This window comes from Apteryx mantelli, chromosome 18 (genome assembly GCF_036417845.1).
Source record: "Apteryx mantelli isolate bAptMan1 chromosome 18, bAptMan1.hap1, whole genome shotgun sequence".
NCBI lineage: Eukaryota > Metazoa > Chordata > Aves > Apterygiformes > Apterygidae > Apteryx > Apteryx mantelli.
The window spans coordinates 16,339,881-16,361,814 of NC_089995.1; the positions used below are offsets into that span (position 1 = coordinate 16,339,881).

At 43.0% G+C, this 21,934-nt stretch overlaps 1 protein-coding gene across 1 annotated transcript in view; it reads left to right on the forward strand.

Moving 5' to 3' along the window:
* Window positions 1-20,777, forward strand: part of NTSR1 (neurotensin receptor 1) — a 64,277-nt gene extending 43,500 nt beyond the window's left edge. The window contains exons 2-4 of the mRNA XM_013959890.2: window positions 4,391-4,592; window positions 17,778-17,868; window positions 20,468-20,777. Of these exons, the coding sequence (XP_013815344.2) occupies window positions 4,391-4,592; window positions 17,778-17,868; window positions 20,468-20,717 (543 nt within the window). The 3' untranslated portion in view covers window positions 20,718-20,777. The remainder of the gene's footprint in view (window positions 1-4,390; window positions 4,593-17,777; window positions 17,869-20,467) is intronic.
* The last annotated feature ends 1,157 nt before the right edge of the window (window positions 20,778-21,934 follow it).

Consider the following 21,934-nt stretch of genomic DNA (forward strand, 5'->3'; position numbering starts at 1 on the left):
GGAGTTGTCCTCTCCATTTCACGCTCAGTGAATAAGGCAGAGGGTAAATTGAGGACCGTACGCATGAATGTTTTCAGGTGCCTTCATCCCTCTCCTCCATATTGATATCAGACAGTTGTGGCCAAGTTGGGAGCAGATCCCAGGAGAAACACAACAAACCAGCACTGAGTGTTACTGCCCAAGCGGTGGTGGAAGAAAAAGTTGTTATTTTACACAAGACAAAGTGCAATTCAGTCCTGAGGAATAATCCCATCCCACAAACGCTACAAGCTTGGTGCCTGAACGGCTTTTAGGACCTCACTGATTGCAGGAGTGATAGCAGCATGGAAGTGGGTTAGTGTTTCATTCTTTCTTGCCAGTGGCAAACACTGTAGTATTGAATTTTCTTTTTTTTCCGTGAGGATTTAGCACACGGTTACAGGGTTTTTTACACTAGAGAGCAGTCCACGCTGAGGCTTTCTGTGTGCAGCTTTGTGCTTCTGCAATATGTTCAAGCTTCAGATGTCACTACCCATCACGGTGCCAAGTAGAGATGTTGGATCTGGTGATTTTACACTGATGCAAACATATCAATTTTAATGGAGAGCAGAATCAAACTGAACCTTTCCTGGTAATAGCAGAGATGAGTCCAAGCCACTCTGATTGTGGATCCAAACAACCCTGAATACTGAAATAGTTTAGAAACAGCATCACACAAAATGTCCTTTCCATGATGAGCCAATCTAAAGACCTAGACTTTCAGGGAAGAAGTGAACATGGATTCTGTCTAAAGCCCCACTTTAATTTCTCCTGTCCTGGTGAGAAGCATGTGTTTTGTGAGGTGTAGGGACCCTCATAAAAAATGACTGTTAGTGAAGGGAAAGTAAAAAAAGCTGCAAAAAAAAAAAGAAAACTGTTATGGCCTTGTGAAATAGTGAAAATTTTGCTTCAGCATTAGATATGAATGCTTTGGAGCTTAAGTCATTTCCCCATGTGGGAGATCTTCATCTTTAACTTTAATTTTCGACTCTGATTGCTTCAGCTAGATCCCAGAGAGAGATCTGTAAGGTACATAAGGACACAAAGGCTCACAAAGGTGTTCACTGACAGCTGTAGCTGTTTTAGTCCCACAGACATTAGGTGTTTCAGCACTGTAGGAAACCCCATTAAACACCTATATAAGGTTTTCTGCTCCTGAAGAACTTTGAATGTGTAGTCCTGGGATCCCAGACCAGCTCCTCTTGAAGCCAGTGGGGAACTTTCTGTTGTCTTTGCAGAGAGGTGTTTCAGGCGTGAGCTCCAGCAGTGTGCAAAGTCACCTGAAAATGAAGTGTTGCTGTGTTGCCCTACAGAATTGACTGGGGTCTGAACTCACAAACCCCAGAAAACATAACACTGAAATACAAAGGGTTCAGAGCAGGGAGATTAGCTTTTGTAGCTTTTATTGTGCTCAGGAGTTTGTGCTTGAAAATAATTCTTTCCCCAAATTAAAACCTTCTGTCTCCAGGGAAAATATTGAATTTTTTTTAACTATATGAGAGTTTTGGTACAAATGAAGACAGGAAAAAAAAATCTTTAAATATAGCCTTTCGTGGAAAGCATGCAATTTTTACAATTTTATCATAACAATTCATAAAAGGGAAAGTCAATACTATTCTAGACAGTTTCTCAAGCTCTTTGCAGACTGTACAATACAATTAAGGAATGAATCAAGGTTTTAAAGAAAGCTCAGAAAAGATTTTCTGAGCTCTGTATAATTATATTAGGCAAGATTAATTTGTAGCTAGGGCAAAGTTTTTGAACAAAAGCCAACAGACTCTGAATCTCAGGTGATAGAGTTAAGCATTTCCCTTTACTGATTTGCAAACATTGTACAACAGGTAGGAAATAAGGACATTCAGCAGCTAAAGCAATAGAAATAGGCGTGTAAGACCACAGCGCTCATTTCTGAGCCTGACCTGATATGTCTGGACAAGTCATTTCACCCCTGTGTGCTCCTGCTCAGCCCAGCTGTATTGTGAAGATTAAATAAATAAACCCAGTTCTTTACAAGCACAAATTACTCTCTCACTTTGTACCAGATGAGAACTTGGTCCCTGCTGCTTAATGATCTTTCTTAGTGTCTTGAGAAGACTCCAAAAAATAAGTCATTTTTTATATTCAGGGGGTGTGATGTCTGTTACCTTATAGAAGGTAAGGGTAGCTTAGAAAACTACTATATCTTTAACAGAAGAGGTCATTACAGCTTATAATGGTGGTGTGTATCTAGGAATTTCCTCAGGAAGTTGTCCATAGAGTTCTACTGTTATTACTAGCATAAACCAAGAGAGATGTTCTCACAGTTGTGGGTTGCTAGAGACAAAAACTCAGCTGGTATTTTTGTTAAATGCATCAAGCTCCGGAGCACATACTGTACAGAGATTTGATCTAACTAAAGAAAACTTTGGCAATAACAATGCTACCTGTCTTTGCCAAAAGAGGAATTGTATCTTTCTTAAATTAATGAAAAAAGAAACTTAAGTGCTTCTAATTGTCAGTGCACCTGCTACCCATATGCTTATGTGCTACTTATTTCTTTGTTTTACGGATACTGTGTTGCATTCTGGGTGGTTTGGGATTCTTTTTCCACCCTTATCTTCAACTCTGGCATTTCTGAATCCCTCCAGAGCAAAGAGAATACATATCTGACCTAGATTTGGATATACAGCTGGTGAGTGCCTGTATACTTCGGTGATCATGCTGCATGTGGTTGGAGAGGGGATGTCTCCATCAAAGAAGATGGAGCACTTGTTTGTAGATGAGGCTTTCCTAGTTCTTCAGTCTGCAGAAGTATGCATGGTTGGCTTAGGGTGCAGGGTTACTTCTGTATTTTAGGGCACTCAGGTAAAAGAGTAATGCAGCTATCTGGGAGAAAAAGTCAGAATGCTTGGAATGCTACGACATGGGCAAAACTCCCTGTTGTTTTTGCTGTTTTATTATTTTTATTGTTTTATCACTTTTAATAAAACTGCTTCCATACTTCCAGTGATTTATAGCACGCAGTTTAACTACCATTAATATTTTGAAATTTTAAAACTGTCCCAGTTTATGCTGCATTATGACCTGTCAAGCTTCCAAGAGACATGAGTTATCACAGAAGCTTGTGGGAGGAAAACCCTGCCCAGCTGGTGACGGTGTCTGTGGACCCCTGCAGATGTACAGTCATCGTCCATGCCACTGCTTTCATTGCAAACAAACAGGCAGGCAGAAAATGTCAGCTTCCAGTCAAAGGATTTCATAAGATGTGGAAGTGAAAGACACAAAACTAAGAAGTTTTCTGTACAAAGATCAAGGTTAAAATAGAGATCCTAATGTAGGTACAGTTGCACCGATTCACTTCCTACAAATGTACAGTTCCCACCATCGCAGATCACTTAAAGACATGAGGGAGAAAGCATCCTTCTCATCAGCTTGGGCCATGGGACATTAAATCACTGGGAAGACTTTAAGGGACTTTTGATTTGGTCTGCACTCATCACAGTAATGTGATACACTTCCTCCTGAGCCATACCACGGAGAGGAAGAGTCTTGCTCTCAGTCCCGGTGTGCTGATGAGGAGGGCACCATCCCATCATGTCAGCCTTGACACAAACACACAGGCGGAGCTATAGGTGCCTCTTCCTCCCCAGGCTGCTTCTTGTTAAACTCGTTTCCAGTTGGGTTTATAGACAGCACAGAAGGCACTCAGAAAGACTTCCTGCTTTTATTTGACACGAACAGTGACTTCCACTTGATTCAATCACTGCTTAATCTGATCCTCCATTTAATTTTATCAAAACTGTAGTAATCAAATAATTTGTACTAAAAACAATACAACTTCCACTTGTTTATTCTGATCAATTTTAATCCTTTAAGGCACAAGGTTTATTGGATAATTTGATCAGCAGATAACAAAAAGCTGTCATTAAACCTGCTAGGAAAGGCCATAACACAAAAAAGAGAGTATAAAGATTCCAAGGAGAGCTCACAATAAAGAAAAAATACAGTAATATACTGTTATTTAGAAATCGTTCTATGCACAATGAAAGCTAAGAAGTATCCTGCTGTTCACAAGATAAAAAGATCAATGGCATACTTCAGTCAAGACATTTCTGGCAATGAACTGCACTGAAAAGGGGAAGACAGCATAATTGGATGCAAGCGACTTTGTCTTCCTTGAGGTTGACCCACCTGAATGAATGTATGTCAGTGTTGTTTAAGTTTTCCCTCTGTGCAATAAGCCTTCTTCTTCAAAAGCCAAAATCAGCAGAGTAAGAGCTTGGAAAAGATTACCATTGCATGCTGTTTGTCGCTTGCCGTGTGAAATAAAATACAATCTCTTGGTTCACTGATCATTCTCCTCCCTTGACTGTGCCACATCTCTCCCCCACAGGTCAACACCTTCATCTCTTTCGTGTTCCCCATGGTCGTCATTTCTGTGCTGAACACCGTCATTGCCAACCAACTCATGGTCATGTTCAAGCAGGCTGCCCAAGAAAACCAGGTTTGCACTATTGGAGGGCAGCAGACGATGCTCAGCATGTCCATGGAGCCCAGCCGGGTGCAGGCCTTGAAGCATGGCGTGAGGGTCCTACGTAAGTATTCACACACTTTGGCACTGAGCAGGCTAGAGGTGTCTATGCAAATGTGCTTGGACGAGTAACAGATTGAAACTGGTAAACACTTTCATTCAAAACATATGTTCAATGAAAAGTAGCTTTTCTGAATCCCCAAAGTGCCCCCAAATGATTCGACATTTCCAAAATTGTCCAGTTTTTTTCTCATAGCCCAAAATTTGGGGGGAAAAAAATATTTTCTTCTTTTGCTATCTTTCCTTCTTCTTCAATTTATTGTTGAGTTGCCAAGAGTTTTCTAGGGAACTTTATCATCTGTTTTCCTTTTTATTATCTTTTTCTCTCTTAGTCACTTTTCTCAGTCCTAATCTTCAGTTAAAGGATAAAAGGAAGTTTCATATAGAAAAAGGGAGAGAGAGAGAGAGAGAGAGAGAGAGATTTACGCATTATTTAATTTATTGTGTTCAGTGGAGCAGAAGTTGAAAAATGAAAATTCTGAGTTTAAGAAAAAAAATCATATTCTGTGAAATAGAAACAACTTGAAAATAACAAGCTTTTCCGTTCTGTTTTCTACTTTTGGCCAGCTCCAGTCTGAATACCTCTCTTTCACATGTTGCTGTTTTCAGACTGTGAGTGGATCAGGGGACTAGCATAGTATAAAATCCAGACAAACTCATCTTGTGGGATTGGTTTTGAATGGATGGGCTCAAACATCCATTTCACATCTCGGTGCATAAGCCATCATGCCAGAGCAATAGAGGAAGAGCAAGTGCAGCAAACTGGAGAGGTGTGGGCTGTGCACTGGGGCCAGGGGAGCTGGGAGACACAAAGGCAGTGTTTTTTGCAAAAAAAAAACAGGGAGCTGAGGGGAGAGGCAAAGGGCTTTGAAATAACTAGCTACAGTCCCAATTTAGAAATGCACTTAAGCATATTCTTAAATTCATTCCTCTTCCAGAGAGTGCTTCACTACAGGCTTAGAGCTAAATATGTATGTAAGTGTCATCCTGTATAGCTATGCTCTTCATTAATCAAAATTTAAATACCAAGTCGGTTTAATGATATCTCCAGTTTTGCTAACAGATTCATGTGGGATCTGTATTTAGTGATATATGCAAAACTTTCAAAAAGCTCCAAACTGCCTGTAGAGTGGACTCATAGCACAGAATTTGCAGCCAGATTAACATTGTCCGCAGTGAATTAGACACACAAACTCCTCTCAGTTGTTATAAGCGGAGACTTTCAAAACACAGTGTTGATGTGTTTCTTTCCCTTGCACTCAAGGAAAAAGAACTGCTGTGAAGATGTTCTCTGCTTTGTTAAAGGTGTGCGGAAAACCAGTTTTCCTCTGAAGATATACACATAGAAGAAAAGAGTTTCTCACAAACAATCATAGCTTTGACTCAGATTTCAAATCTCCTCTCTCTGTTGGAAAAGAAATGTGACCAAATGACTCAGATTTAAAAAAAAGGGTTTTGATCAATTCAGTCTTTTCTTAATGTTTCTCCTCTTCAAAACTCTGACTTCCAATTGTTTGAAATCTGAAACAACGCTAAAATGTCACTCTTTTCTTTCTCTAAAAAGTCACACTTTTCTGTTGCTTTGCTAGCAAAACATTTTTCACATAATCCCATATACTTGATGTTTTATAATAACCCAGAGATTACTTCATTGCATACTTGAAAACTTGAAGTGAGACAATGACAGAACCCGTCATTGTATTCTCTGCAGTGACACAATTCACTTATTCCTGCATTGCACATAACCAGGGTCAATCCATCTGAATCTTCTGTGTTGCTCTGATTAGTACAGCAGCAGACTGCATGTCTTCTCTCTCCAAAAGCTTCCAAAACCAGCCTACATAGTGCCATATAAACACACTACTCTAAAAATTATATCAAATAGGGCTAAACATTAGGACCAATGTGTGATAGGCAATGGCTGGTAGCTCCCGATGAGTTCTGACCATGCTGGGAGAGGTCCCTGCTTCTCCCAAAGTCAAGTGCCTGGCTGTGGAGGAAGGTGACTCAGATTTGTACCCTTTCCTGGGAGCCAAATGTCTCACTATAACTGTAACCCTGTAGATTTCTCAAGGGACACACATGGCCCTCTTTCATTCTGCTTCTTCATTGGTTTCTTCTTTTTTGGCTTGCACTTGTAAAGAAAACTCCTCGAATCCCACTGGGCTGATGAAATTTTTAAATGGATGAGATGGATGACAAAGGGGATTGAGCAACACAGTACTTTTTTGCCTGTCCTGGTGATCTGTGCTGGGGGCCAGAACTGATTTCTGGGATTCCTTTTGTGAGTTGCAATTCATCTGCTCCCATAATATTTTGCACTCAATGGTTTGCAGACTCTAACCTAATCAAAATAGCACAAGAAAGACATTATTTGTCCCAAACCAAATTAGTATGCATCAGAAATTTCAAGAAAAAGCCTCTTTTTGCAACACTTCTGGCTGAATTTTGCAGCCCTTTGAGGACTGGCTAACTAAGCATTTTTCAGACAAATTCCCAAGCCCTGCTCTGGAAAACACTTTCATACATATTTCACATGCAATAAAGGGTTCACATATGTACATGCAATTATTGCAGTTGCTCAAACAACATTTATAGCTGTGAGCAGAAATGGCTATTTATTAACTGCTCACATGGCTATTCATAAGTGTATGGAGAAATTAGACAAAATTGTGGTTGATGTGGATGAAGACAGAAAGAGAGCATTTTTTTTATTCATCCAAACAACCTCAATTAGAGTAATCATAAATCATCTTTTCCTTTTGCCTTTGTTCGTTGATATATAAAGCTAAACAACAGACCTGCTCACACATACAGACTCTCTGAGGAAGAGCTTTCCAATCAATTCAAAAGCAAAACTGGCACAGCATTTTAATGATTCAGTCAATAGCAACTTAAGCCTTTCATATAGGGCTTTATTCTCTTTCTTTTTCTGCAGAGCTTTGGTTCAGACTAAGGTTAAATAAAAGATCCTGAACCCAGGAATTGGTTTGTACTGTGGAATACTGGATGTCTTCATCAAATAAAATGAGGAAAAGACCAAAGTATCCGGAAGTTTAAAATGACAGATGAAAGAGCAGAAGCTGTTCAAAAATAGTATCCAAAATAGCTGCATGGTGCCGGGACCCTGCCTCAGGGCGCTAGGCCTGCAGGTGTTAAAGGCATCTTTTCCTGTTAACGTCTCCACCTATTTCCATTTAGCTGCCTTTTCTCACTTTAGCCACAACATGTCACACCCCTCTCTGTCCTTTTAGTATTTTATACCCTTTCAACGTCGGGGAGAGCGAGCTCTTCATGAATAATAACAGAGACGCCTCAGCCTGCGCAGTTCCCCAGGCTGGCTCGGGAACACGTCCCTCGCTGCCAGGCCCGCGGAGAGGCAGCCTACCTTCCTCTGAACCGCGAGCTCAGCTCTCCCCTTCCCCGGGCAAATTTTTGCTTTCATTGTGTACTGCAAAGGCCCAGAAACGCTTGTGAAAATGAGGGACTCAGAATCGCCATGAAGTGGGTGAGATGTGGCAGCACGCGACCCTGGGAAGAGTCTGCGAGGCACGTCTGTGAGGCACAGGTGTGAGGCATGAGTGTGAGGCATCACTGTGAGGCACGGGTGTGAGGCACGGGTGTGAGGCATCACTGTGAGGCACAGGTGTGAGGCACGGGTGTGAGGCACAGGTGTGAGGCATCACTGTGAGGCACGGGCATGAGGCACGGGTGTGAGGCACGGGTGTGAGGCATAGGCGTGAGGCATCGCTGTGAGGCATAGGTGTGAGGCATTGCTGTGAGGCATGGGCAAGAGGCATAGGTGTGAGGCATGGGTGTGAGGCACGGGTGTGAGGCACGGGTGTGAGGCGCAGGCACAAGATGCAGATGTGAGGCGCGTCTGAGAGTCACATCCCTGAGGCATATCCATGAGGCACGTCCCTGAGGCGCGTCCATGAGGTGCATCTCTGAGGCGCATCCCTGAGATGTATCCTTGAGGCACATCCATGAGACGCAGCCCTAAGACACACCCCTGAGGCACATCTGTGAGGCGAGTCCATGAGGCGCATCCCTGAGGCGCGTCCCTGAGGCGCATCCCTGAGGTGCATCCATGAGGCACGTCCCTGAGGCGTGTCCATGATGTGCATCCCTGAGGCATGTCCATGAGGCACACCCCTGAGGCACTTCCATGAGCTGCGTCCATGAGGCACATCTCTGAGTCGCGTCCCTGAGGCGCATCCCTGAGACACACCCCTGAGGCACGTCCATGAGGCGCATCTATGAGGCATGTCCATGAGGCACATCCCTGAGGAGCGTCCGTAAGGCACAGCCCTGAGGCGCGTCCATGAGGCGCATCCTTGAGGTTCATCCATGAAGTGCATTTGTGAGGCGCGTCCCTGAGGAGCGTCTGTGAGGCACAGCCCTGAGGCGCGTCCATGAGGTGCGTCCCTGAGGCCCATCCCTGCGGCACATGCCTGAGGCACATCCCTGAGGTGCATCCATGAGGCACATCTGTGAGGTGTTTCCATAAGGCGCAGGCACAGGTGCAAGGTGCAGGCGCCCGCACGCCTCAGCGGCACCCCGGCAGCAGGAGGGCACTCCTGTCCCTGAGGAGAAGGCAGAGTGCTGAGGGCCATGGCTCCCTTCCTGCAGGTTGTGCTGAGGAAGAGCCATCTAATAATAATCCGCCACGGTTTTGTGTTTACATCATGTCTGGCTTCATTTCATTTTTCAGATGCGCTCAATTACTAGGGGCTTGATTCACATTTACTTCTGTCATCTGTTCCTTGTAACTTTTTTTTTTTAATAAACCAGACCTCTCAGCTGTCTGGAAAGTAGCAAAAATAAATGTGGTTTATCCATGGTTTATCCTGGGCTCCATGTAGCCAAAACTCTGTACCCAGCCTAGGAGAGTTTATGGAAGACAGAGGGAAAGGAAAAATGACGCGTGACCACGCTAATAAAACTGTTGGCATAAAATCAGAGCTTCACAGTCGGCAAAGTATTTTCCATTTCCAGAGATGGACTTTGGCACGGGGCACATAAACCTTGATTTTTTTTTAAGAGTGAAAAGCAAGGGGTTTTTTTTATGTGTCAGAGCACACAAAACCAGTGCTTAGATAAGAAATTTTGCAGTTTGTGGTGTGCAGAGTTGTTCACTGACAGCAGAGCAGTAAACACCTTCCTTCCTCCAGATCTAATGAGATAATGTATTTATTTACACCAAAACAGGAGCTAAAAGTGGTCATGCTAACAGCTTCATTCAAAGCTTCCACATCACCATCTTCCTCCTCTTTGCTAGCGGTTATGTATTTTCTTGGCTCTGACTTTTGTTGTGTACAAAATTATTAGGGAGATGGGGATCAAGGAACATGTCAGCCCTGTTGCCTGTGAGCCAGCTCATTAATCCATTACTCATGCTGACTTCTGATTGCAATTCCCTCACCGCTCCGGTGTTCACCAGGTGCAAGGCTCCAAATTTGGAGCTTGAGCAATGGGCAGCTTTCCAGCTCTTTTGTGAGGGTAACTGGGCAGCTTCTGTCAGCACTGCTGCTGAAAATCTTTTCCACCAAGAGAATCCTCCTTCATCCATCTAATATTCCTTCCATTCCTCCTATTAAAAGCTCCCACCAATCTTTATTATTCCTTGGTTATATTGCAGGAGTACTGAAAAGCTGTCTCTTTGGCACTAAGTGATGCTTCTTGGAAGGGTGAATCTTTTCTGATTACATATCCTCATATACCAATCATTTCATGAGGTAGAAAACTTCCTAAATAAATCCAAACCACAGCACTAAGTCCCAGATCTTATGCACACACACATACACACCCCTCATAAAAAGCAGCCTTCAGCATATAAAATCTCACATGCACAGTCCAAATCGTTGCATACTATACCCAGACATACAGAGGCAATATAAATCTTTTCTGGTCTCAGTTTTGCATTTCAAAGCAGCTGCTCAGAAATAGGAACATACTGGAGCTTGGCTCAGGTTAAAAGCACTATTTGGCCATCGTGCCTTCTCCAAAGGGATGGCTTTGCGACATGGACTAATTGCCCCAATCCACACACAAGCCTGCAGCCCATTCAGCAAATGCAAAGAGAAGTCACTGTCCTCTGAGCATCTTTCATCACTTTCGTGATTGCCTGTCAGATTGGCTACTAAGTGAATGGAAAGAAAGAGTTATTGAATGACACAAGCTGAGCTCTGATAACAATGTTGAGACAAGCTGATGGGCGTTGAGGGGAGGTTTTGTGTGTCCCTGGATGGACATTGGTTAAGCTTATTAAAATGTGATCAGTTCCACGTAACATTTGCTCTGTTACAAAAGCTGCTTAATGAAAGCAATTGTAAAGCACTTAGAGAGGTTCAACCAATTAAAAGACTAACCTTCAGTCTTCCACAGCTGAGTGATGCCTCAATAAGATTCTTTTTAGAAGATGGAGCCAAACACTATTTTTTTACTGAACCTCTAAGAATTTTAAAATTGAAAGTATGAGATTGGAGTATCTACATTCCTTTAAGGAATACTAGTCAAAAGCCGGGTATTAATGAAGTATCCATGCATCCTACATGTTTTGTTAACTTGTGCATGAATAATTTCCCTTCTGAAAAAATGTTCTGAAGAGTTCATTCATTTCTCTTCATTGATGTTCTGAGTTTGAGCTATCCGTCTGAAGAGGAGGATACTGCTATGAGATTTAGCTCAACCATCCAGCAAACAGGAATAGCTAATATTCTGCAGTCACAACTCACAAAAGACCTACCTCTGAAAATCTGCACATAAACAGTTCTCTTTCATAATTAATATATTCTAAGGAAATCAGATTTGTCCATGAATCATTTCCTTCACAAGAAAGGAACTAAATTCATAATGACTGTTTGTATCCCTAATGAAAAGTTTGAACAACTCCAAGTGGAGTTCAGCAAAACCCTTGTGACATTAAGCATGAGTAGAAACTGAGTTTAACAGCTGAAGTGTCACACTGAAGTTCAAGAGGATAAATTAGCTCTATAACAGTTGTATATGTTTCTCAGAGATGTTTGTACTTGCAGGTTTACTTTACAGCCTGCCAAGTGACAGAAGAAAACAGTATCAGAGCAGTGTGTAAACACACACTGTAGAGCAGAAATGCAAGCATGGTTGTACCTCTTCGGACAGGGAGACCCTTTTTTCTCACCTCCCAAGAGGCTTTCCTCTGGGTGCTGCTTTGGTTGCATTGCAAGCCGAGCTGGGGAGGTGTTTCTCTGGGCATTTGGGTTCTAGTGGCTGCATCTTCCAACAGAGCCCTAGAGCTGGTCATGCCCAGCAAGCAGATTTTCCAGGTATTGAACCCTGTCTGTAAGAGTGTTTAAAAAGCTAACTAATGCAATTTCAAACATCAGTTCTGGCCAGGGCCTTAGTCACTTCAAAAGTAGGCAGCAAGTACAGGCACAGGGTTCCCACCGGCAAGCAGAAACAGTCTGGGGACACATGAAACAACACACAAGGGGAAAGAAGGGAACTGCAAAGGATTCCAGTTTGGGTTATATCTGATTTTACTGAATAAAAGGAGGCTTGAATCTGATGAGAGGCTTTTGGTTCAAGAGAAGAAGACAGGAGGTCTTTTCTATCCTTCAAAGGGGAATCTTTCTTTCTTTCTTTCTTTCTTTCTTTCTTTCTTCTTCCTTTCCCTAAGAGCATCCTTATGTCCCTGGGGAGAATGACACAGATGAAGTTTAAATTGAATCAGGCAACTTCTTTTTTCTTTTCCCAAAGACAAAGACTAATCGTCTTTGAAGGAAATGGGGAACACTCCCCCATTTGCACTGGGTCAGCAAGAAAGTGCTGCTGTGCTGGGGCCAATGCTGAAAATTTCTTTTAATCTTAATTTTCTGCCTTGTTCCTTATGGACAAAAGCCAGGCCTCAATGGTGCCAGAGGGGGCAGGAATTCATACCTGTTTTCAAACCTGTGTCAGCTGAAGCCACTGAAAATCAGGATGGGAGAATATAGTCTGAGTGAAATACAGTGGTTTTATTCATGACAGAAGTTTTTTCTATTCACTGTTCTGTCTCTCTGTAGTTAAAGAATGTGCATTTAGAGGAATGGGGTCCTTTCAAAAGAAATAAGATTTTCCACACCTTAATCCAAAAAAGAGACACAAAAATGAGACAATCTTCTAACAGTAGGAAAATAAAGGAAGGAAAATAATATGGAAAGATAGAAAGCAGATCTCTCACTGCTAGGAATGGAAATGAAGGACTTAAATGTAATGTTTACACTGCTGAGTAACATGTACGACAGCATTAGGGGGTTGCAACCAGCAAGATGCTGGGTGCCTTCAGCGGTATCTAAGGGAGCTGGTGCCTCAGGCCTATCGCTATTCCCAGCTTTGCCTTGCTGTTTTTTCCCTGGACTTTATCAGTGTCTATCGGTGGTCCCCAATCTCTGCTGGTTGTTACCCACTTTTATGGAGATCCTTCTGCAGCCTTGTGACCCAAATACCAACATATGCAGTTTTAATTTTATTAGGCTTTTACCCACCCTTATAACTGCCATAATCCCTCATTTGGGGCCTGCTGGTATAAATATTGCCTATGACCTGTCAGGTGCTGCATCATGTTAATATAAACAGCGCCTCGAGGTTTAACTAGACAGTGCCAACTACGTCTACGCTTGGCCCAGCTTTTACCATCTGTCATATCAAATGGCACAGTGATATTTGTTGCCCTTTGTGATAGATTCTCTTGTAATGGCATCAACTAAATAAGCATATAAAACCCAGAAGTTTTGAATACACAAAGACTGTCTCTCCAGAAATCAGTATTAATGCAAATCCCAGATATGAGCACTGTGACACAATCTTACATGTTATTCAGTAACAGAAAGAGAGTGCCTTCTTTGAGCGGTGTTGGAGACACATGACTGCTGATGAGGCGAAACTCAAAAGACTGAGAGATTTCATTCAGATGGGGCATACACAGCCAGACGGCTTCTGCCTTTGCTCAAAAGTTATGACACGCTGCTCTCCGGCTGTATGTATCACAGCTCCCCTTGCAACGCAGAGAAAAAGAAGTAATTTGGTCAAACTGGCCTGAAGGAATGAGAAGAAAGGATGGGCCCAAGGAGAGTCTTCAAGGAGGGCTGCCTCAGGGCCCCAAAGCTGTGACTTGCTGTGACCCGGAGGGGAAGAAGGAGGCAGGGCAGGGAGGAAAGCACCTGCCCAAGGCATCCTACTCCAGCAGCCCCTTCTCCCCTGGGGCGGTTCCAGTGCTATGAGTCATTTTGGGCCTCAGATGGTCCCTGAAGAAGGACAGAGGTCAAAAATCACTCCTCTCGCTGTAGCTCCTGCACTCAGCTAAGCCAGCCTCCAAACACCTTTCAGGGCCTTTTTACGCATGATTTATTTCTCCACGTTCATGCTTATGCAACCTGAGTTTTTCAGAGAGGTTAGACATGGAAAAGGCCTGTGAGGTCATTTAGGCTGTTTCCCAGCCATAACCACAGGATAAACACAAGGTAAAATAAAATTCTCAGTGTAATCTAATATAATTTAACTTCTAGGATTGCTTCCATATCCAGTTTAGTCTGAAAATCAAGACTGGCATAGTTTAAATCACCTTTTGCAAAATGAAAAAGACGTCACTCAAAATTTATATTTCCCTCTGCAGGACTTCCTGTGTGATAAACAAACAATAGCTCGTCTCTCCTCCTCTCCTCCTTCTTCTCTTGCTCCCTTCTTACTTGGGATTCAGTTCCAACAGACAGAAAATAGAGCCATTATAAGACAAAATATAGAGCCACAGGATGTAATAATTCAGATTTTAATATACTTCTAAACTGGAAGTTTGATTTAGAAGGGAAATGAAAATCCAGCCATGTAGAAGAATCATTTCCAGGTGGCCGCCGTACTCTTGGGCTTCACTGCCTCCCTCTCTGCTCCCGCAGGCCCTGGCCTTGGGTCGCCATGTGGTACCTCACTTGCTCAAATGTGGGAAATATCAGAAGTTCACAGAGCCAGCCCTGCTTCTATTAAGACCACATTTGCAAGCAATGATTTAATTAATGAGAAATGGCAGAAGTGCCTGGTTTTGATGCAGTGAATGCACATGCACCCTTTCAGCGTGGTGCAGCTGATGCAGGACCAGGTCAGCAGAGGGTGGGAAGCAGCCATGTTCCTTCCAGTACTGATGCCACCAGGTAGAAGCAAACAAGTGACCGATTCTTTTATTTCTTTTAATTCCAAAACAGAGGCAGAAAATCTTCTCCAACCTTGCAAACGCTGTTCTGGAGAGTCTCCCCTCCATGGGAATGGGTTGAGCCCTTCCCCAGGAGTTGCCCAGGCAGTGCTCAGCTCCACCAAGCCGGCTTGCCCCGTCTCATCCCTACCCTCCTGAAGAAACCCCTGTGTGAAGCCTCAAGATGGTCGAGAACAGGTCCTAGGAGCCAACAACAGCAATAAGAAATTTTGGCAGCAACTTTGTCCAGCATTAGTTTTACAACTTACCTCTTTCCAGTGATAAGCATGTGCTCAGGGAGGTGGAAGACAGCAGCACAGGGCACCAGGTGTCTGCGAAAAGAGCACTTTCACTCAGCATTAGATGACAGTTAACACATTCCCGCATTTCAAATTCATCCCTGGGAAGGGCACCCAGTAGGGCGGAATTGCCACCCTAAATCTGCTTGATCCCTTGTATGATAAAATTGAAACATAAGGATTAAGGGTGACAAACACAGGTCAGGGACTCCTAATCTGAGCAGCACAGAGGCTCGCGGTACAAAAATACATGGCAGAGAATCCTTTCTGATATACAGCACAGCACGCTACCATCTGGGATTTTAAAATCAGACCATAAGTGTCTCCGATGCACTTAGCTATGTGTTTAATAGAGTTTTAATTGCAGAGTGATTGCATGTAATATTACAGAATTACCACAGATTACTTAATTGACTATTCGTTTGCTGAGGTTAAGCAGTTATTTTTCTCAATCTGTGTTTTTGCTGGTATAGATGTGCCTCCATATTATTTGGCACAACACTCTCCAAGCTACAGAAGCATAGGTCTTTTACAAGGAGGAAAACACTTTCAATTAACATGTTGGTAAATTTAACAGCCAGATGTGTAGGATTGTTAAAATTTATTCCAGAAAGAATCCATCTTATGCTGTTTCTAAAGACTTACATGCAGTAGTAAGCACCTGGGAAGTGCCAGTGTGTGTAGGCTGGTGCAAAAATTATCCAAACATCCTTGTGTGTGCAGCTGCCTTTTCCACGGCGCTGGCAAGCTGGACCAGCTCTGACCCTCTCTGTCCCAGAAGGGCTCTCTGCATCCCCATGGGGACATCGCGGCTCTGTTACCCCTGAAGCGACACTTCCCACTTCTCCCATGCCATGTTTCATTTAGGGGCTGTCCCCTTTGAAGTTCAAAACAAAGCTCCTTGGGGCAGGATCAGACACAGGTCAAATTCATTCGCTTGATTGTGTCTTTTTAGACTGGCTGAAGAGCTGCAGGCCCTGTAGTGATGAGTTACGGCTGTGATCACAATGACCACATAGCAGCCAAAAATATTCAGATAGAAATAGTGAATTACTTGGACAAGAGAATGAAAGCAGACCCTCTAGCCTTCCTTCTAAAACACATCTCTTCAGTTGCCTTAAACTTTATCAAATAAATGGCTTTTTCAGCATTCCTGGTAGATGCTTTCATACTTCATGCAGCCTGATACTAAAGGAATACAGCCATCTCCAGTGTTGCGTTTATGTGTTTTGTAAAAGAAACAGCACGCGGAGCTGAAGTAAGGCCTCCAGGAATTCTTGAATCTCCATACAAATCCGGTAGTGACTCCTCCAGCAGTGACAGTCACAAAAAGAGGGCACAGACCCTTCTCCCTACTGCACACCACTGTCAGGGCCGGTTACTGAAGCCTCCTTGTGCCTCTCGGCTATGTAATGGCGATGGGGAGACACAACCAGAGCCAGAGGCTCTCCTCGTGGGCTGCGTTCTCCGAGGGAAGCAAGGCTGCTACCCTGCTTCCCACTGAGTTATGGCATAGTCCCCAGGGGAGGAGAGGAATGGGGTTTGGAATATATCTGCAGCAATTCTTTTTTTCAATCCCAAGGCAGAAGGAAAAACAGCCTTTGCTTCTAAGTACCAAATCTACATTGAACTGTTGGTATGTTCCCCTGTGAGAGAGCTTTGCTGCTTCCTATCCTTTTACAGGTCACATAAAGGACAAGAGTGATGTGGCCCTTATTCTCTCTAGAGCAAATTTGGGATAAAAAATTAACATGATTATTTTATTTAGCCTTGATTTTCTTCATGACTTTTATTGTATTATGTTTTAACTGAGATTTCTTTATTTCCTGCTTGGATTCTGCAGAATCCTGTCATTTCATACAGAGGTTGAAATACATATTACAAAAGGAAACACATCTTTCCCTTGATTGCCTGATTTATCTACTTTTTAATCTAGATTGACAAAATCTATCTACCAACTGGGCTTTTATCCTTCAGAATTAGTTCATGTTGCATTTTATTTTCCTTTGTCTGATGTTGCTCAGCTAGAATCTGGAAAGAAAAACATAATGTCTTTCTCTGCTTACCTTTCTAATTAATCATTTTTATTATGGCAATGCCCAGACCCAAACATCTTGCACTTCCTTACTCAGGTATTGCAGAAACGCAGAACGCAAGGACAATCCTGCCCCCAGGAAGCAGCTTCTGAAGCTGTTAAGAATCCCAAACACCGTGGGGACCGCAATCAGTGGCTCTGTGCTGTGGATGTAGCTTCACCTAACAAACTAATGGGATTATAGTGTCCCCAATTCCCTGCCTACTGGGATGAAAAACATATACTAACTGTCTCTGTGGGCACTTTAGACAAAATACTAGTGCCACAAGGGCAGATGCAGGCACACTCCAATATTACTTTAGCCAGAATCTGAACTAGGCATCAGCAGTTGTTTATCTGTAGTGTATCTTCTGTTCATAATGTCACTGCCTCTATGCTTATATCTGTTTTCTCTGATTTCTGTTGTACTTGTCTTTACAGCCAGGCTGGCTGTCCCTCAGGCTTATTAATGCTTTGCACAGCAGCAACGTAAGAAAAAACAGAGGCTTTCCACAAACAGTTTGCAGTGATAAACATGCACACAGACAGGTCCCCTTTTCACCTCAGATGAAGAACTGCACACTGAAAGTAATGGACTCTTTTCATACCTTGCAGGTGCTGTGGTGATTGCCTTTGTGGTCTGTTGGCTCCCTTACCACATACGGCGGCTCATGTTCTGCTACGTCCCCTCCAGTCACTGGACAGAGTGAGTCATGACATGAAACCCACGCTCACACCACCGCTCTGGGACAGGGAGGGGGCCGGGCCCTTAGCACCTCGCTTCACAGCCTGGAGTTGGAGGAGGGGATGGGAGCGCACAGACACTCTCCACGCGAGGCGTTTGAGCCTCAGCCCTCTAATTGCTGTTTTGTTTCTTCTCTTGGATTTCTTACTGGGATCACTAGCCAAATTTACAGTCTTCATTTTAACATCTAAATCCCCCAGATGTGGGTGAAGGAAGCATTAGCTTGAACTTAAGTGCATCAGCAGCCCTTGCTGCTTTCATTGAGACCACAGAATTGTCCCCTGTTAACAACAGTGACAAATATTCGCCTGTGACAGTCCTTGGTAAAATGACATTTGGACTTGGGGGGGAGTTATACAGTGGATTGCTGTCTCCGTGACAGAAACATCCATCACTGGCCCTAGGATGGAACAGCTCATGTCAACACACGATTTAGTTCCATGATGCTACGTTTTCTAAGTGACAGGAGAGATTACACAGACGGGAAAATAACTGCACTGTTTACCGAGTCTAGGGTAGATTATTTGCTTGGTTTTAGAGGCAATGAATCAAAATTAAATACTAGCAGTTGTCACTGAGCAGAAAATGTCCAGGTTATCGGAGAGCTTAGGGATAGCAGGCTATGCACAACTGCACACCTATGTCGAATGCACAGGCATTGCTCATGGGTATGACAGTGCCCACAAACGTCATCTCGGCTACATGCAGCCTTTCTGCAGTGTCAGGCCAGGTTCCTACGCAGAGAAGTCGCAGAACTGCCCATTCATTCTGAATACGCAATTAAGCGCTAACGCTGTCTGGGAATATACACCCAGGGAACTTGAGGGGAAGACGGCATAAGAGGCGTTTGGTGAAAAATGTGACCTTCCATACGGTCATCCTCCCACAGTGTTACATCCCCTGTGCTCTCTGGGACAGGGTCTGTTTCCTGCAATGAACAGGAAAAAAGAAAAAAAGAAAACATCTACAATACCAAAAAGCAGATCAACAGAGACATTAAAATTTCATAAACTCCAAGCACAAATAATAGTAATTTACCATACAGCAGTCTACTGAATAGAATTGTACATCCAGCCGTAGTAAAAAACAAACTCTACACTTAAGCATGAAAACAGAGCTTTGGGCACTCACTGGGGCAAACTGTTGTTTCTTGTTTGCTTTTCTATATGAAAAGCACTTAAAGCAGTAATCAATTATGTAACGGCTTCATTTGCTTTGAGTAAGAGGGGTAGAGAATTTTGTCAGCAGTTAGTATGAATTCATTCATAATGGTTGCATTCAGATTTTTTTTTCTTCTTTTAAAAGCCAAGAGTGATTTTAGGAAAACACTGAATTTACAAGCATATTATGAATGGTGAACTATCAGTATGATGGCTAATAAGAGCTTGCAGCAGCTTGACATAATCATTTATAAATGCATGTGCCTGCCCCTGAAGAAGAGAAATCTTTGCTAAATTAATTCTTTACAACTATATAGAGAGACTCTGCTTGTAAGAGCTGGGATGGGCCATCCAGTACTTGCCAGTCCTGGGCGGGCTGTGTCTGGCACTGGTGATGTACTCCAGCACAAGCTGATTTATCCTTTGTTAGACACTGCTCAGACTAACAAAAGGCCTGCAGTTTCCACTGAGATAAATGATCCTGGGGAGCATCTTCCTGAAAATGAGACCCAAGTTGTTTATAAACCCTTTACCAGCTCAGAACCATTCGCAAGACCTTGGTAGCCTTAGGTCACTAAGGTGCGGATCGGGACTGAAACAGAATCTCCTCTCCCACTAAAAATAATAACCCTGGCTTTAAAAGCTGTATGAGGATATCCAAGGTCCATCAGCAGTCAGAGACAACAGGCAAATTTACTGGAAGGGCTGACAAAACTTCACCCAAACCCTGAAAATCCTTTAAAGACATGAGAGTATATTTCCCAAGAAAATATATGTCCAAAAGAAAAAAAAGAAAAAATTTCCACCAATTCTAGTTGAAAATATTGTCTTTTGATGGTCAGCATAGGTTGAAAAAGCATGCTGTCTTCAACATGCCATCCCAGAATACCAACTAATCCCAATCCAGGAACCCATCAAACGAGCTGATGCAGTTCTCACTGCCTGGCGGGAGGAGATAGCTACACCCATTACGAGATCTTGGCTCTTCCACCGGCTTTGTAGAACAGAGCTGGAGCCAGAAAAGTCAAGCTAAAGTTTGACACATGCATGACAAACAAATTTCCATGTGTTTTCTTCTGTTTCAAGCATGTTTATTTTTGAAGACAAAATGGATGGATGAGGTAAATATCACACCTGGTCCTAGGCACAATTAAGTTTCTAACTATTAGGGGTTAAGGCAAGACCTCTGCAGAGGCATTTGACCTATGTTTGGCCAGCCCCAGGTGGAAACATGGATGTTTCCCTGGTGGACCATGCATTGACACCCATTGCCAAGCCCATGTCCCTAACCAAGAAAGGTTAGCTGAAGTTTAGCTTGTGTTTTTCTCACACTTGTGGCTTTAAATTATCTCAATTCTCCTCAGGCTACTTAGATTGTTATCTTTTGTCTGTTCTTGCAGTTTCCTTTTTAACTTCTACCACTACTTCTACATGCTGACAAATGTCCTCTTCTACGTCAGTTCGGCAATCAACCCCATACTCTACAACCTGGTATCTGCAAATTTCCGACAGATCTTCATCTCTACTCTCACACTCCTGTGCCTGCCATGGAGGAAGAAGAAAAAACGACTCGCCTTCACCAGGAAATCCAACAGCATCTCCAGCAACCACACGTTTTCCAGCCAGGTCACAAGGGAAACTACATATTGAAGCCAAAGGAGGAAGGGAAATGTATATTAACCTGGAATCAAAACTTGAGAGAGGCCTCGGTGACTTTCATGCATGGTCTCCAAATTCACGTAACACAAATGTGTTTAGCAAAGTCATTTTTGTTGTAAAAATAGGCTTTGTTCTGCCAGTAACTTTGAGGTTATGTTAAAGCATTGGCCTTGCCTCTTGTGAGTAATGTCTACACGTTTTGTAACTTCAGTCTGGCGTAAATCCAGATGCAGTGTTAACTGGGAAGCCAAAACATGTTAAACGTAGGCAAATTCATACTGCATTTCATCCTTTTCTCAATGCAGAGATGCCATGTTCACATCCAAGGGTTTGAGATCACTTCTCTTGGTGGCACTGAGCAGAGAGTCTAATGAGGAGAAAGCAGTTTTTAACAGAAAGGGATGTTTTTGGAGAATGGACATACTTGTCTATGCGATGTTCAATTAATGAGGAGTGAAACACTCAGGGAGCCAGGTGGTTACTTTAAAAATACTTCTAAATTCTGATTACTATTACCCGGGTGCTCAAGAGAGCCACTTTAGCTCCTTGAAATTAAATAAGAACAGAAGATGCCTTACCTAGATGGGGGTGGGTGTGGTCTGGAGGAACAGAAATCAGTGCTGGGTTTGGAATAGGGATCATCTTCTCCTTTAGTGCATACATGTAGTGCCTGGCACAGTGAGTCCCCACTCTTGCTGATATTGGTATTGCAATACCAATAAATAACTCTGGTAAAGTCAAGAATGCAGAAACTGTACCCAGCTGGAATGCTGCAAATGAACAAAGAAGGACAATCTTACTTGTGCCACAAGCCAAATCCTATTTTTTACCAGAGGAAAAAGTTAGCTGGTTTGCATTAAGAGGTGAGAAATTTCCAGACTCATGAGGGCTACAGGCTGCTGAGATAGAAGCAACCTGCCTGAATTCTGTGGGATGTAAGGCCTTCAGATTTTTCCCATTCTTATTCCAGTTTTGCTTCTTTCCGCATTATTTTCACAAGGCTGACATCTCACAGGATTCCAGCTATAGGCAGAGAGACCTCTTTTTCTACCTTTTCTTTTATTTCTTTTTGCTAACAAACCTGTTTGCATACTGATTTGTAAACACAAATCCACAGATAGTACAAATGAAAAACAGAAGAAGGTTGAAGTTGGGGAGTCTTAGCTCTGAAACAGCTTTCTTTTAACAAGCCAGAGAAGTGGGAGCGA